Source organism: Hemicordylus capensis, chromosome 4, assembly GCF_027244095.1.
Source record: "Hemicordylus capensis ecotype Gifberg chromosome 4, rHemCap1.1.pri, whole genome shotgun sequence".
Lineage (NCBI taxonomy): Eukaryota > Metazoa > Chordata > Lepidosauria > Squamata > Cordylidae > Hemicordylus > Hemicordylus capensis.
In genome coordinates this window covers 295,527,909-295,546,141 of record NC_069660.1, presented here as the reverse complement: position 1 = coordinate 295,546,141, position 18,233 = coordinate 295,527,909, and the positions used below count along the sequence as shown (strand labels likewise).

General features: G+C 43.2%; 1 protein-coding gene across 7 annotated transcripts in view; it reads left to right on the top strand.

Annotated features, from left to right (window-relative positions):
• CSMD3 (CUB and Sushi multiple domains 3) overlaps positions 1-18,233 on the top strand; it is a 1,041,917-nt gene that overhangs the window by 612,853 nt on the left and 410,831 nt on the right. For all 7 annotated transcript variants that reach the window (XR_008306202.1, XM_053246219.1, XM_053246218.1 and 4 more), the window contains one exon: positions 578-690. Coding sequence is in view for 6 of the 7 variants with exons in the window: in XM_053246219.1 (XP_053102194.1) it covers positions 578-690 (113 nt within the window). In the remaining variant the exon portion in view is untranslated. The remainder of the gene's footprint in view (positions 1-577; positions 691-18,233) is intronic.

Sequence of the window (18,233 nt, the reverse complement as noted above, 5' to 3'; positions counted from 1 at the left end):
AAAGTCTCACTCCTGCATAAGAGCCCCTGCACTTCAAAAGCGTGTGGGCTAGTACTGTGTGTGTGCTGCTATCAGAAGCCTGCATGCAACATTAGTCAGGATATCAGTGTTCTGACCTCCTTGTATTCTGTTCTTCAGTGCTTTTGTACTTTATATGAATTTTAGAATTGGTCTATGACTGTTTAATAAACTTGACTGAATGATATCAGCCATTATCCTTTAATATATAGGTAATTTGTAGCTGTAGGTTAGCTAATGTGATATTGCTATGAAAATCCAGGCTTTACAAAGGAACACATTTTATCATTAAAACTTTGTCTCAGATACTGAACAGCTTTCACCTTCCTTTTAACCTAAGCATCAATTGTGAGAATCACACAAGATTACTGTTGTCATACCATTGCTCTGTTACAAAGCTCAAATATTGCAAAGTGGTGGTCTTTCTCTGTTTTTTAAAAAAGTGCTTTGATATTCTAGTCCTTAGAGTGCTGTAATCAAGATCTCTTTCTTGCTTTTTAATATCTCTCATTTGAAGCCAATTTCTGGCTAATAGGAGTTTTATTTTGTTTATGATTAGGTTAACGGGAAGCTTCGTGCCAGATTTAATTGTCAGCATGAACAATCAGATGTGGCTGCACCTTCAGACTGATGAAAGTGTGGGCTCAATTGGCTTCAAAGTGAACTACAAAGGTAACTATATAAGCTATCAGAGATTCACCTGTGAATCACACATGCAAGCCATTGTTTTCAGTCTGTAGATAATATAATTAGCCTATTTTGCCATATTATAAAGAATGATACACATTTTCATGGGTGCAAAATTTTCAAGGACACACTTAAATAATCCTCCTAATTCTAATTATTCCATTTCACTACCTTATTAACAGCAGATATGATTGATTACCTACAACTTGACTGTTCTCTGCCTGAGTAGATTAACAGTCAGGCAAAATCTGAAAATGGAACAGTTTGGGCACTGGATTTCCTGGCTCCATTCCCCACCCCACCCCCGCCCAGGTTATCCCAGACCCTAGGCTCCTCTAGGGTCTGGGATAGCCTGTAAATGGATCCATATCAGTCCAGAGAAGTTTTTGGGAGACTGCCAGTATTCTTCTTAAATTTACGAAAGTAGAGAGCAGGGAGGTCTCTTGTAAAGTGTGTGGTAGGGTCTTAGGCTCTCCAGTGATGGCAGGAACTATGGGAAATATAGTTCCTTTTAGGGGTGTAGCAAGGTTGAAGTGAGTCCTAAGACAAAAAGCGAAGGTGGACCCATGCCCCTCACAACCTTCTTCAAGAGGGAAAGCAAAGAGCAAGCTGCCACCCGGCTGGTGGACCCGCTCCCTCAGGGTACCAGGGACATTTCTTGTTCCTCCTCTTCAGTTATAGCTATGCCCCTGGTTCCTTTTCATCAATAGGAAGGATATTTTCCTCATCTGAACATTAGATTCCTGGAAATTATCTTCACTGCAATCCTAAGTAAATATAGTTGTCCACAAAGTTACATATAAAATGAACAAGAGATATGTTAAATTTAAGGGATTATATTTCTTTTTCTTACAACTTGAAAACATTTCCCATTCCCTTTCCTTTCCTTATAGGAAATGTAATCAAATGTACCTTGCTTTGAATTTGATCGCCTTGGCAAAGGCCTGATAAAGTTGAGGGTGGGCAGAGAGGGACATGGAACTAATGTTAATGAAACTGCTTCTGGGTTATGGCAAACCACCCCTGACTAACATTTGGGCTTGTGTGGGGAACTAGCGAATCTTAAAGCTCATTACAGTATACATTTCTGCAAAGCTTCAGTCTTGGAAATGACTGACAGAGACTTGAAGTCAAATACAATAAATTTATTTAGGGTTTTAGGAGTACAGAAAGGAAATATTGATTAGCAAACAACACAATGTTAACTGACAAAACTAACCAGACTAATAATATCATTAGTACTAGATTGAACCACACAAAGAATCATTTTAGCTTGAAATCCGAATTAAATCCACTCAAAGCTGACCAGAGAAATAGTCTTAGAGAGCAACTTTAGAATTTAAAGAGAGCAGGAAGAGAGGGGAGCAAGAGATTTCAGAGCAGATTAGTATACCTAGTTCTGTCCAATGGTGTATTCAGACACTTGTTGCTTAGCCAGTACTGAGGGACCTTTGTCTCCAGGGACAAGCAGGAAAGCAGGATGCAGGAGCGGGGACCTATATGCCACGCGTGGGTCAGGAAGCCATAAAAAGTCCAAAGGAGGCCTGATCTCAGGAGACCAGTTTCTTGATGCAGCCAAGCATGCTGCACAGATTAGGTCTGGAAGCACGGTCGATCTGGAGGCGAAAAGTGGGACGGGCACGAGAACCAAGGCACAGCAGGATGATATAGCTGGTGCCCAGATGCACACACACGAAGTGGGTGAGTGCAGAGAAGAGACACACTGCAAGGTGGTCTCGAAGACAGAAATAGGCAATGTCTTGCCCTCAGGTCAAATATTGACCACATCTTTCTGCTGACATCCATGATGGACAAAAGAATACATTTTGTCCTGTTCAGACTTTGGTGGGTGTGCTCTAAAAGCTTAATGAAGTGAATAGGTTTGAGAAACCTGTGTGGGACAGAGTGAATGGGTGTGTTAGGGCTTATCTCATGGGCCAGGAATCCCTTGATGGCTGATTGGAATGTTTTAAGGAGTGCTCCTCCAATGCTTCTGTTAGGGAGATGAGCTGGTTATACCTTATTTACACCTTCTGGCAAAGGTGATAAGCTTCAAGGCTAATCCTATGTGCCAACATAGAGGGGAGTACTCGGCTATTCCAGTTAGAAGAATCGCTCTTAATTAATGCATGTCTCCTTCAGCTTCCACATCTGTGCTGGAATCAGAGGAGAGCATGGGGAATAGTCTTCTTTCAGTTGCGGCTTAGGCTTTCCCCATGCTGAAATATAAGTGTCATACCCTCATGAATTAGCTTATGTAAGCATATGGTGAGCCCACGATCCTGTGAGTTCAGAGAGTCCAAAATGGGAACTACAAGCCTGTAGTTCCACATGATGTACAAGGGTGCTGTTTGGAGCCCCCAAACAGGCTGTACTCATAACACTAGTCTACGATCTAGCAGAATGAGGTTTTGGATTGAAAACTGGATTGTGAGACTGTTGTCCAGAAAGATTTGATACTGGTATTCTTAAATGTCTGAAGTACAAGACTCCATTAAAAGAAAATTAGGTAGACAACACATCTACATAAATGCAGGGAGCACCTCTTTTGCGGAACAGAAATAAATTCTGCATTAGAATTTTTTTTCTCCCATAAGGATGAGCCATGATGGCATGAAAGCAAGCCTGTTGTTTCTCTATGGCATATATTTGAAGGTAGTGAAAGAGCAGAGAAAAGGGACCTGAAAGATTTGCTTCTAAATAGCTATGTGAATTATCGATCCTGTACAGTCTACCTGGTTATATTTCTCTCTTAGCTGCTAGAAGGTTATGGGTATAAAAATTTATCCTTGCTCAAATTGTAAAAGCTATATGGATGACTGGTGACAACATTTAAGTCAGGAGCACAAATCTCAAAGCAGCCAGCTGGTCTTGAAAACAAGTTGGTGAATCAAGTGAGTGGTATTAAATACACTCTACTCCATCGCTTCTTAAGAGAAGAAAACACTTTGCAGTTGTAGAGAAGGGATTCCCAGAAATAGCATGAATGCTGCTTTACCTATTCTGACTCAGCTAAGGCTAGAACTTGGTAGGTAGTGGCTTCACCCTTTCCACCTCAGTTATTTTTCTGCAAAGACTTATTGAGATTGCTTGGAATGAGATTTGAGTGTTAGTATGGGATGATGGCATGGTTTATAATCTGACCCCCAAATAATTTAATAATTTAATTGAGTTGCATTTGGTCTATACTGTGTTTTCAGTGTTTTGTGATGCCACTTTTAGCATCTGACATGGGTGTGCTGTTATTTCCCTTCTTGGCATTGTTTCTTTATGGAAGCTTTGGAGTTACACTATTTTCTTTATGGGTATTGCAAGGATATCAAATTGCTGCAAGTTCAAAAAACTGCTGAATAGAGGACTGATACCAGCTCTGAAATACACAAATATCAGGGAAGAACAAATGCAGAGGGATTACTTTTGGTTACTATTCAGGAGCCTCCATCTTTGATCTGTACTTGCTCAAATAATTTGTTCTGTACCTGTTCAAAGAATTCTAAGAAAAAAGAGACTTGTAAGGACATGGCTGCTTGAACAGTAGTTGAATTGGTAGATAGAAATCAATATGATGAAATCGGACTTTAGCACCATGTCTGCTTTATTAAATCTGCCTGGCTGAATTTTGTTCTGGTTGGGGTAAATATTTTTCAAGAATACTGCTTAGTAAAGCTAACTGTTCTTTTATATTCCTGAGTTATTGGAATTTATAAAATACATTTGAAGACTAGTTCTTCTTAATTTCACCTGTTTTAGTTGTGGGTGGCAGGGGGATTCTTGATTTTAATTTGTGTTACACACATACACACACAGACACACAGACACACACACACACACCCCTTCTTTGTGGTCTCTGTGGGATCCATGCCTGCACAGAGACCTGCTCCGCAACTTTCCAGAGATTATTAAAACTTTTTTTTGGTATCCTGCCCCCATATGTATCCATACCCCAGTCACATAGTGTATCTCCCCAGTTGTTCACCAACTGCTGCAGAGAACTGACTTCTTGCATTGCTTTTTGCCACTACGGCTTTCTACACACTACAGTTCTCCCTGAGAGAGTGCTTTCAATGAAGCTCTCATTGCCTCAAGGGACTGCCATTACAGTGCCCCCTGAAATGGCTTCAGGCCTCATTGGTTTCTATTACCTCTGGGGCTGCTGAGACAGTCTTCAAGTCCTCCTGCACGGGTTCCTCAATGGTCCTGTATGCTGCGGCAAGCCTCCAGCCTTCGGGATTGAACAGTGCCACTCAGCTTGTCTCCAAGCTTTTACAGGCTATGTCTTTAGAGTGAAGCTCTCCAAAAAGAAACATTCAGCAACAGCACCCTCTGGCTGTGAATCAGCCAAAACATAAAATGAAAGAAAGCATGTGGCTCCTGAGCTTAAGCCTATGGAAGCCCTGTTCCAGCCCTGCTCATGGAACCAGAGCAGCTTGTCGACTCTGACTCTGACCAACAAAAAGAACTGCAACCTGACAAACCCGAGGGACTTTTAGACAATTATTTTAACCCTATGATTCCGAAGAAAGAGATGAAGGGGAATACACACCCTCTCTTAGAGACCAGGGCTCTTCGCCTCTGTGAACAGAGCACTACCCATGCAACTACCAGCCACACTTTGAGACTACAAATGCTGCTGTCACCATCAGGAGTTTTGTCCTTGTGACTACTCCTACCACCAGTATACTAGCAGATGTGGGCATGAGACTGGTAGGTATACCCATGAGACTTTTCCAGATTGGGACTAACCTACTCAGTGGTACCACTCACCATCTAGATACCACCATCCCCCGTCCCGTAGTAGATCCCCATGCAACACATAGGAATGCCTCTCAACTTCCTGTGCCCAGAGAAGCTATCCATGCCATCTGACTTGGAGCAGGAACAGACAACCTAGCAAGGGGAAAGTCTTCCATCTTGCCAATCCCTGAGTAAGACGTCAGCCCAGACATACAGCGACCTCACTTCATCTATGCAACCTGGAAACGTGCCTACTAAACAACCACTCTCTGCTTCTCATCCTGACCCTGATCCAGACATGGATGTAATCGTTTCCCCTTCAAAATGTCATTCTGATACTGAAACACAGTCACTGCCACAGGATACTCCATTGGATGCCCCACTTGTTGCTTCACACGATGCAGTGGAACTGGACATTATGTCAAACCCTCCCACTGAGGAAACACCCATTGAGGTAGCACCCGGCTCCATATTTAATCTATTTGTCAGATACTAAAACCCCTTTATTCTTGTACCCGATCCAAGGACTGCACTTTCCTGTTCAAACACCCTATGCCTAACTTAGTGCTAATGGAAATATCTCAGTCTTGTTCCCGACAAAAGCCTTTATCCACACCAGCTGATGACGGGCATAAATTAGACACAATTGGGGAAAGGAATTACTCCACTGCATCACTTCAGTTGCACATCGCTGATTACCAAGCTTATGTGGCACAGCATATGCACATGCTCTTCAAGAAACTCTCTCCATTCATGGATCAAATCGTTCATCTGTACCAGAAAGAAACAGCCTGCAATATACTTACCGAAGGACATAAAATTGCAAAGCAGCTGCTTCATTCCACATTCCACACAGCAGGCTGTTCTTCCCATGCAAAATCCAGGATAGAGGACCTAGATTGGTCCTTCTGGCGGGGAACAAATTTTGGAAACAAGACCGATGAAACTCCGGAATGTGTACAGAAATTGAGCTCAACAGCTCACTCAATGACAACATCTCAGCAACCTTACTGATCAGGGAAATGGAACCAACAACTCACAGCTACTAGACTTTACTCAACACCTCCTGACTCATATTGTAGTACCAACTAGTAGCCCATTCGTAAACCTTCAAGCCAGTCCACAGTGAATTCGTCTGCAACCAAACCATGGCACCCCAATTATTAATCATTACCTAGTCATACAAATGGCCAGGGTGCATGAGTGGCGGCCTCCAAAATGGCCACCACCACCAGAGAAAGGCCTGGAATGGCCAGAAAATGGCCAGAAACAGCCCTTGGAAGGGCAGGGGGAGGCCAGCGGGCTGGTGGTGGGAGAAACACTCCCACGGCTGCAGCAGCACCCCTGGAGATCTCTGTACTCAGCGGTGAGCTTTAAAAATTATTTTTTAAACATTAGAATCCCTGAATTGGCCCCGAGCCACCCCTGCCCCCATCGTTGCCCGGCAAAAGGAGAAGTTTAATGCACAGATGCGCCCGTTGCGGTGCGCGTGCGCCCGTCGCCGCCATGCACACGTGCCGCACATGTCACACGTTGCATGTGCATGCAACATGTGATGTGTGTGGTGCGCACGCGGCAGTGGCAGTGATGGGCGCGTGTGCGCCGCAATGGGTGCATGCGTGCACTAAACTCCTTTTGCTGGGCAACGACAGGGGCAGGGGTGGCAGGGAGGAACGGTGCCGCTCCAAAAACGTTGCTTAAAAGTCGAGCGCCGGAGGGGCAAAAGCGACGGGAGGGGTAAGTACTACCCCCTTAAAGCTACATACCCCCCCCCCGCTGGACCAGCCCCAATCTGGACCAGTTCGGAGGCCTCTGACACGGCCCCGGACTGGTCCGGTGTACATCTCTAATATCATCTTTGCTTTAAGGGTCTGTCTAATGAGATTGGTTTGTTGGCCTCATTACCAGAATGTGCTTGAAGATGTGGTGGAAATAACCTCTGATAGCGTGCACTCAAATTGAGTTATAGTATGTGATGTTATTGGTCAGTTTTTGATTTAAGAACTACAAGTTTTTTTTGCCCCAAAGTAGTAGCAATAGCTGTGTCCTAAAGGTACAGCCACCATTTCTAAATGAAGTCTTGGTAATGTTAAACATGGTTGTCCAGCTACACGTCCCTGTTCCCTTTACCAAGCCTGGCTGGGCTTACCGGGGCTAGCCTCAGAGCAGGGACAGGGAGGGGTTGAGCATCACCTTGTGCCTCCTCCATTCCAGGCTGCTTGATCCTTGTGTCTGCCCCTCTCCAGGGGCCCGACACTCACCACCAGCCAGCCTCTCATCCCCGGCCGGCTCCTTATATGCCTCCACACAGGCTATGCATCGCCCACCCCCAATTTTGGGGCCAATGCCACTCTTTATTCCCTGTAATCGTCTACACTTTACATCTGCTGCCAATGTCTCTCCCCCTCCTCCCTCCTTCTACTCATGCTCCCTCCCTTCAGGAGGCGTGCTGCTGATGTTATCGTCGCGCGCTCCGCTTTCCTTTGCTTCTCCCCGGCTGCCACCCGTTCCTGTCTCCTTGGGCCCCCTCACCACTTTGTCCTCGGGGGTAAGGACAGCCAATCTTGCCGGACACTAGTCTCCTTCTATCATCATTACATTGGGCAACAGTGTTAATAGAAAGTGGATCAGTGACAGATAACTGTTGAGGAAAATGAGAGGGGCTTATCAATAACAATTAAGAAGTTACTGATGTGAATGAAAAGTCATGAACAGTTAATATTATTCAATGTTGAAAGCCTTTGTATTAGTTTGCTGGATTTGTATCTCTGTGCTGCCACAAGCTGCTATTGCTTTCTAAGCTCCAGGACCCTGAGCCCTGAACTGTTGACCCTTCATGCTGTCTCCTGAATTTCTTGCCTTTCTCCAAGCCTTCTGTTTTTCTATCATAGGAAGCTTCCATATACTGTGTCAGACCATTAGTTCATCTGGCTCAGTATTGCCTGTACAGACTGGTAGCAGCTTCTTCAAAGTTATGGGCAAAGGTCTCTCTCAGCCCTATCTTGGAGATGCCAGGGAGGGGACTGCATGCAAGTATGCAGATGCTCTTCCCTGAGTGTCCCCACCCCTAAGTAGAATATCTTAGTGCTCACATGTAGTCTCCCATTCAAGTGCAGACCCTGCTTACCATAGGGGACAATTAATGGTAGTTAAAACTACCACAAGACCAGATCTCCTCCCACCTCCTATTTTATTTTCTGGAACTCATGCACTAAGGTAGCAATGGAAAGGGAAAGTCTGTTCCACTCACTGCTGTGGTAATGAAGTCTCCTGCCTCAAAGTGTTCCTGTATAAAGCCAACTAAAGTTGTCAAGATTATTGTCTGACTGCAGTATTTACCAGGGTACAGCTGGCTATAATCTTTGCTTTTCCGTCAATAATATTACATAACCTGTTTGAAGAGGACCCAAGGTAATGATGGCTGCTGTAGGGTCTGCTGATGTCTTGAAGCCTGCAGTTTTAACAAGAGTAGATAAATTTTATGTCTCTCAGCAAATAAGTGATCACAGTTTTTGTTGGGTATTGAGAGCACTGTTCTCAATTTATGGAGTAGTGGTGGCAGTGAGATTTCAGGAAAGTGCTGGAATGATGAGAGAGTTTGATGCATGCTTCTATAGAATTTCTAAGCAGTATTGCTTACCCCCACCCCCAATAATAAAATTGTGTGCATAATGCACTTCAGATCACAACTGTTTTCAAGACCAGCCAAACTATAGATCACCTTTGTATCACCCTGATGTACAACACACAAAGGTGTTTCCCCCCGTGTGCCCCTAAAATTCTGTTGGGACTCCTGAATAATCTGGATTCTTAACACTGCCCTTTTCACAGCCAGCTATAAAACAGAAACACTAGTGATAGGAAATGTTTTGGAAATGCTGATCAGCAGATGCTCTATATACTGAAAATATTCTTTTGCTTGGCTGTGTAATCAAGTTAAATCTGTGGAAGATATTCTGAGTTAATATATTACTGAAGAGTCAGTTCAGCAGCATTTGTAAAGAATGTCTTCTGGTGTTCCAGGCATATTTAATGATGCACTAATGTTATTATTTAATTAATATTCTAGAAAGGGGAGTTGGAATAACTTGTTCATTTCTACATCTAACAGCTATTTAATGTAGTGAAAAAGCAGTGTAACATATATGTCTTCAGTTGGAAAATAAGTAACTTAACATAAAATAACAAGGTCTAATATTCCCTGGGTCTGCATACTAGCAGAGGATAGTTCTAAATCTTGAATATAGTAAGAAATATGAATAAACAGGAATTATTGTTTAATTATATTCACTCCAGAATTCTCACATAGTGGCTATTCTCACACACTGTGGAAACCAGGCTAATGAGCCCTGCGCTCTGCTAACCCCATTTGTTTGATCGTGTGTTGCCGTGGTGTGGCTCTGTGCTGCAGTTACTCACGAGTAGCCCCTCCCAACCAGGAGGCTACATCAAGCCTCTCAGCATTGGGGGGGGGGCTCCCCAGAATGCCCCACGCACACACGCGGGGCATGCTGGGACTTCCGAGAGCCAGGAGGCCCCCAATCTCCACCACCCCAACTGGCTCCATGACGGACCTGGTAACCGTGTGGGTAGTCGATCTGGCTGCCCAGGGCGAGCTGCCTGCTCATCTGTCAAGCCCACTCTCCCCGCAGAACCCTCTAAGGCTCTCCACATGAGCGAATGTGGAGAGCCTTATAGTATTTGGAATCCATAAGTTGAAATGGGTAATGAGGGAGGTATGAGAGTTTTCTTCCCTTTATCAAGAGAAAAAAAGTCAGAATTAAGGTGAAATAATGTGATGATTAAAAAGAAAGTAATAATTTTGGAACTGTAGTAGGCTGAACTTGTTGCTAAATATCACTGCAATTAGTCTAAACATAATGGCCTGGTTGCGACATCATAATAAACTACAGTTTGTTTTGACAAGAGCAAGCAGGTACAAACCTTGGGATTGTAACTTGTACCAGGGAGGAGATTGGAAGCTACTGTTTGTGCCACAGTTTGTATCGAACTACACAGTTTGATACAGTTTGACAACATTTTGATAACAGTTTCCTGTTACATCTGTTTAAAAGCCAGGATATTGGACTACAACATAATGGGAAACAGCAGTTTGTTGAAAGAACAAAAGGAAACAGGAAAAAGAAGGGAAGAGGGAAAAGGAGCACCTGAGAAGTAGTCATAGCAAACTAGTGGGGAGTCAGAAGCTCTCTGGAATACTTATGATTCAAAAGATTTATTGGGAAGGGGGAAGAAGGGGGTGAAATCTGTGTATCTCTTTTGCCTCCCACCCCCGCTTTTTTGCCACCATTGCAAAACTGGTAGGAGCAGCAGCTATTCTACTGGGCCTAAAATGGCAGCCACCTTTCTCTCTCTCTCTAGACTGCCTCTGTGACTGATGCATTGCATAACATAGTTTATGAGCATTCTTGGCAAAAAAAATCTTGCCTTCTGCCAAGTCTTCAACTGTCAGGAGAATTGCCATTTCTGCTGCCACTGGTAATCCCTCCCCCAATGTATTTTAGCTCTTCTGCTCCATTTTACCCTGGGCCGGCAAAAAGGCCCCCACCTTGCTGCCTGTAAATAAGACAGCAAAATAGGAGGAGGACATTTTTTGCTCAGTTTTAGCACTGAAAAACTATGGCTTATTGTTCCACCCTCACTAGGCCCTTACATTTTCAAAAGGTATTTTTGAAGCCCTTTTGCTCGAAGGGATGAATCCTTACTGTAGGACATGTCATTAGTAAAGATGGTATGCTCGGATAATCATTGTTAGCTGTATGGTAAAATGATATTTTATGAGTTTTGCCAACAAACAGAAGTTGCAGTACTTACTGTACTAAATTATGTTTAAAAGATTATATGAAAATCCACACATTGGCCATTTTCAAGTAAACACATTCCATGTAAGTTGTTATAATGTGTCTGAAAGTACATGGTAATGTTATCTAGGGATTGGATTCGGGGGGCGGGTGGCGGTGGTGGTGGTGATGGGAGTGGTGATAAAGGACAGGATATTTTTAAAAGTCATGGGTGAAATACAGGTGAAACTCGGAAAATTAGAATATTGTGCAAAAGTCCATTAATTTCAGTAATGCATATTAAAAGGTGAAACTGATATATGAGACAGACGCATTACATGCAAAGCGAGATAAGTCAAGCCTTAATTTGTTATAATTGTGATGATCATGGCGTACAGCTCATGAAAACCCCAAATCCACAATCTCAGAAAATTAGAATATTACATGGAACCAATAAGACAAGGATTGAAGAATAGAACAATATCGGACCTCTGAAAAGTATACAGTGTACTGTGCTTGACTGGCCAGCAAACTCGCCTGACCTGACCCCATAGAGACTCTATGGGGCATTGCCAAGAGAAGGATGAGAGACACGACACCAAACAATGCAGAACTGCTGAAGGCCGCTAATGAAGCATCCTGGTCTTCCATAATACCTCATCAGTGCCACAGGCTGATAGCATCCATGCCACGCCGCATTGAGGCAGTAATTGCTGCAAAAGGGGCCCAAACCAAGTACTGAATACATATGCATGCTTATACTTTTCAGAGGTCCGATATTGTTCTGTTCTTCGATCCTTGTCTTCTTGGTTCCATGTAATATTCTAATTTTCTGAGATTGTGGATTTGGGGTTTTCATGAGCTGTACGCCATGATCATCACAATTATAACAAATTAAGGCTTGACTTATCTCGCTTTGCATGTAATGCATCTGTCTCATATATCAGTTTCACCTTTTAATTTGCATTACTGAAATTAATGGACTTTTGCACGATATTCTAATTTTCCGAATTATCCTGTCATTATTCTAATTTAAAATAATACTGAATGTGTTAAGGAATTTCCAATGAAGCTTGTCAGAGATGCAAGTCTGGGCTACACAATTTAATAAATTTAATTAATGATTCATTTGTATAGTACATTGTCTCCTTTAATAGATCTAACATATTTTACAAGCAAATACAGTTCTACATTTTAAAATAATGTCTCTTCACTTGTTCCTTTTGGTCAAGGTTTCTTGGGGGGATTTGGAGGGTGTTAGATCAACTGCTCTGGTTCTGGGTTGGCAATTCATTTTACACCATGGGAATTGTTGCAGCATAATTCCTTTCTGTGCTAGGGATGTTTTGTTTTGTTTTGTTTCATTTCTATACTGCCCCATACAAAAATGTCCCTGGATGGTTCATAATCTAAAAACCATTAAGACATTGACATGAAACAATTTAAACAAAAACACTAAAACCTGAAGCTTTAAAACCATAGACAAAAAGCCTGGCTAAACAGGTGTGTATTCAGGTCCTACTTAAAAACATTCAGAGAAGGGGAGACTCAAATTTCATTAGGAAGCATGTTCCAGAATCCTGGGGCAACTCTCTTGCCACCAACCGAGCCAGTGGCAACTACAACTGGACCTCTTCAGATGATCTTAATAGGCAGCGGAGTTGATGAAAAAGGTGTTCTCTTAAATACCTTGGACCCAAGCCGTTTAAGGGCTTTATAGGTAATGACCAGCACTTTGTATTTCGCCCAGAAACCTATTGGCAGCCAGTGTAAATAAGAACATAAGAACGGCCCTGCTGGATCAGTCTCAAGGCCTATCTAGTCCAGCATCCTGTTTCACACAGTGGCCCACCATATGCCTCTGGGGAGCCCACACACAAGAGGTGAGGGCATGCCCTTTCTCCTTCTTTTGCTCCCCTGAAACTGGTATTGAGAGGCATCGTACCGCTAAGACTGGAGGTGGCCCACAGCCACTAGACTAGTAGCCATTGATCGATCTGTCCTCCATGAATTTGTCTAAACCCCTTTTAAAGCCATCCAAGCTGATGGCCATCACCACATCCCATGGCAAAGAATTCCATAGATTAATTATGCACCGTGTGAAAAAGTACTTCTTTCTGTCGATCCCAAATTTCCTGACCTTCAGTTTCATGGGCTGATACCCAGTTCTAGTTTGGTGTGTGTGTGAGAGAAATGTCTCTCTGTCCACTCCATGCATAATTTTATACATCTCGATTGTGTCTTCCCTTAGTCGCCTCTTTTCCAAGGTAAAGAGCCCCAGATACTGTAGCCTAGCTTCATAAGGAAGGTGCTCCAGGCCCCTGATCATCTTGGTTGTCCTCTTCTTTGGTAGTTCTTTTAAAATGGGTGTAATATGATCTCTTCTGGCAACTCTGGAGACCAAACTGGCTGCTGCATTCTGTACTAACTTCAGTTTCCAAACTATGTACAAAGGCAGCCCTATGTAGAGCGCATTGTAGTAGTCAAGTCTGGATGCTACCAGCATATGCATCACTGTTTTAGGGTCGTTGATCTCCAGAAATGGAAGTAGCTGGCAAATCAGCCAAAGCAGATAGAGAGCACTCCTGGCCACTGCCTCAACCTGAGTAATGTCACAATAACTGTGGTGCATAGAAGCAGTCTACACTGTGGCACATCCCCACATCACTGCCCCCCCCCACCACCGCTCGGTCTCTGGGATGGTGACAGTGGTATTAGGAGGTGTTGTGCTATGGGTTTGCATTACAGAAGCTTCTGATTTTACATTCACAGCAGGAGAACAATTTGTACTGTAGCAGCTGCAAAACCAACCAGGCTAAGTGCAAACGGGCTGAAACTGGCCTCAGTAACAGGAAAATGAGTTTCTGGCATGAGGGACTCTGGAGCTGTTGGGAGGTGACAAGCAAATAGTTTCCTCCAATCCCTGCTACTAAGTTCTTCCCTTTCTCCCAGTCACTACTGATAGCACCCAGATTAAATTAATCATAACTCCCATTTAAATTAATTGGACTTTAGAGATGACTTTAGTTCTCTTGTTGATTTCAGTGGTTCTTAATCAGGACTAAGTAGTCTGAATGCTGCTTACTGTTTTCTTTTCTCCTAACCCCATTGCTTCTGGAGAGGAGTGAGGAAAAAAGATTACCCTTATTGAGTAACCTGTCTCCCTTCTCCCCACTGTTTCTTCTAGATAGTGTGGAAGCAGACAGGTTGCGCCCAAAACTTTGGTCTTGGAGAGGGAGGAATTGAGGATAGGCATGACACTAGCAAGTAACAGTAAAGGAATGAGCAAGGCAAGTGATAATATAAGACTCCCTACTACTTTCCTTCATCCTTTGTTAGTGTAGTGGTTAGAGTTTTGAACTGGGTTCAAATCTCAATTTAGCCATGAAACTCACTGGGTTACTCTGGATGAGTCATGTATCTTTCAGCCCAACCTGTCTCACAGGTAGGGGTGTGCATGGACCACATGCTGTGGTTTGGTCCGAATTCACATCGAAGTGCCACTCCGTGAACCAGTTTGTCAAACTGACCGACTGCACTGGTTGAACCGACAAGCCAGCTCGAACTGGTTCGGAATGGTTTGCGATCCAACTGCCTGATTTGCAGCAGACTGGTTTGACTGTGAACTGGTCTGTGCACACCCCTACTCAGGGTTGTTGTGAGGCTAAGCATAACCATGTACACCACTCAGGGGCATAGCAAGGTTGGAGTGGGCCCAGAGACAAGATTTTAAAATGCCCCCCCACGCGAAGCGAAGCTCACGAAGTAAAGAAATCTTAAATGAGGCTGAATAGTGGTAACAAAACCCCACTGAAGCTCAGTTCACGAAGTAAAGAAATCTTAAATGAAGCTGAATAGTGGTAACAAAAAAGCAGAGTAAAATTTTATCTCTATCTCTATCTATCTCCTATGTGCCACAACAGAACATCATCCTAGATTTTTTTTAAGGTTTTGTTACTTGTGGACGATGCAAGTCATTTAATGGTACTAGAGAAAGACATGCTGTTCTGGTAGCTCCAGGTCTGAACACTCACATCAATTTCGGAGGATGAATACAACTGAAGGATGCCTGGGCGGGTGTGTGGCTGGGGGAGTCAGTCATGCGACTTGCCTCTGCCCCCCCCAAAGCAGTGGGCCCCAGACAACTGTCTCCCCTTGCCCTATTATAGTTACACCCCTGACACCACTCTGAGCTTCTTGGAGGAAGTACAGGATATAACATAAACAAATGAATCAGTCATATACTCGCCATGTCACATTTTTCACAGCCTCCTCCATTGTTTACAGCCTTCAAATAAGATTTTCAATCTTTCAGGGTGTGTTCTGAACTCTAAGCCCTTTTCTGCAACAGCACACATACTACCTTTGGGAATAATATGGGGGCTTGTACTGTGTGCCCTCAGCGGGGCTCAGACCACATGCACTTTGCAAGTCAAGATGCCATTCACTTATAGAAAATGTGCAGCTGTTCAGTAGTGCTTTCCACATAGTGTGTGAATAACTGTATATGTGTACAGATCTGTAAGATTGCATACTGTACAAAGATTGTACATGTATTCAACATAAGGTGTGATCCGGACCTTACTCAGAACTCTATTCTTGTTTTGACTGTAGGGAAAGGGATGTTGGAGAGGGAGGAAATGGGAGCAATTGATATATTTGGCTGCAAAAGCTATATTGCTCTAGGGGCAGATAGAATCTGGGCTGAGGTAACCGCTCCTCTGATTCTCCCCCACTGTACCATGAAAGCCACCCATTTCTACAGCTTATTTTGTCATGGTTAATATGCCCAGCAAATCTGGAGAACAACACAGCGACCAACAGATTGAAAGAGGTCTGTCTACATACCCATACCAAAGGAAGGAAACTTAACAGATTGCACAAACCATTGCACAATGTCCTTGATTTCAAATGCTAGCAAAATAATGCTCAGGATTATCCAACACAGATTAAAGCCCTACGTGGAAAGGGAAATTCCGAATGTTTTAAGATGGTTTCAGAAAAGGCCGAGGAACAAGAGACATCATTGCTGATGCATGCTGGACAATTGAGAAGTCAATATGTGCTTTATTGACTATAGAAAAGCCTTTGATTGCCACAGACTAGCACTTGGTAGGATTGCAATGAAGGCCTTGGAAAGAATATTTACATAGGAACATAGGAAGCTGCCATATACTGAGTCAGAACATTGGTCCATCAAGCTCAGTATTGTTTACACAGACTGACAGCAGCTTCTCCAAGGTTGCAGGCAGGAATCTCTTTCAGCCCTATCTTGGAGATGCCAGGTAGGGAACTTGGAACCTATATGCTTTTCTCAGAGCGGCTCTATCCCCTAAGGGGAATATCTTACGGTGCTCTCATGTGGTCTCCCATCCAAATGCAACCAGAGCAGATCCTGCTTAGCTAAGGGGACAAGTCATGTTTGCTACCACAAGACCAGCTCTCCTCCATTTAGATGCTGTGATGTGTCTATACACAGTCCATAATGCTGGGAAAAGTTGGAGGAAAGAGAAGAAGAGGATGACCAGCAGCAAGGTGGATGGACTCGATCACGATAGCAAGAATGCACCACTGAGAGACCTTAAAGGCCAAGGTGAAGACAAATCATCCTGTAGAGAATCTATCTATGTGGTTGCTAAGAGTTGACACCCACTTGACAGCACTTCATCAATCAATCAATATGTCAGCATAGTGGTTACACTAAACTACATTTACAATAATGTAATAATGCTATCATAATTTCACCGTGCTGCCGTCACCTGAAGTTCTAATAGCATAGGAAATTAGCTGCACTCATCGTCGTTTAGCCAAAGTAAGTGTCATATGTTGGTTTTTCCTATTATCACATTTAAGAGCACAAAGCATTGTTGTTGGAAATCCTGATTCTTCCATGTGATAAGAAGACTTTCAGATGTCTTGGTTTTAAAGTACTGAATTCCTCCCTCTGAAAATATAAACCATTGTTATTTACATCAGATTAACTCTTGTTATCTGCTGAAGGAAAGGAAAGGTATTGGAAATTGCCAGTAACCACGCTCATGAGATGGTATTTTATGAGCTACTACAAGAGACACAGGAACTAAAATGTGTTTTCATGAACATGATAATTTGATAAAGAAAATTATAGCCAGTAGTAAGGGGAGTCATTAAGCTGATAAAAACCTCCACAGAAAGTGATCAATTAATTTATAAGCCAGAAGAATGAATACCATATTTCCCCATAGCTGAACACACCAAGTTGCTTTGGAATAATATACACACAATTTGAAGCATTCATTGTCTGGCATCCAGGTGACACTGCACTAGCAAGTAACAAGAAGGTACAGAGCTGCACATTGTCATGGGGATGCTCAAAGTTTCACAATCTCTTGCATTCTCATTGCACTTGCTCAAGCATTGCACTATAACAGCAAGAGTAGCAGAACAGGATGTGGGTGTTTCATAGCAGGAGGAACAGCACAGGTTGCACACCTTGTTGCACAAGCTCACTGTTGCACAGGCACAATAGTCACCTGCAACACAAGCTCCTGAATTAGTGGAACTAGTTTTCCAAATATCTTTGCACTAGCATGTTTGTGCTAGCACATTGTTAGCCTGCCTAATACATCAGTTTAATTTTAATGGGACTTCCTCGAGGAAATATAGTCAGGCTTTCAGCTGCTATCTGTAGGTATATAGACATGTAAACCTTGCTTTCTGTTTACAAAGAGCCCTTCAAGAGAACCCTTCCTTCCCCCTCTCTTGGAATATGGGGTATAAGGATGGTAACGCAGCAGGTCTATTTAGTTGGAATCCAGTTGATCTATCGAGAGAGTACTGGATTTAGAGTCCAAACATCTGAATCCAAACTAAAATTTGAACCAATGGGATGTCTCTATAGCTGGGTTCAGATGAACAGCTGAGATAGTAAAGCTCTTCTGAGGTGATGCTGATGACCTGGTGTCTGCTGTTTGTTCATATATTGACTCTGAGGCATGTTCCAGGCAAGAGGTG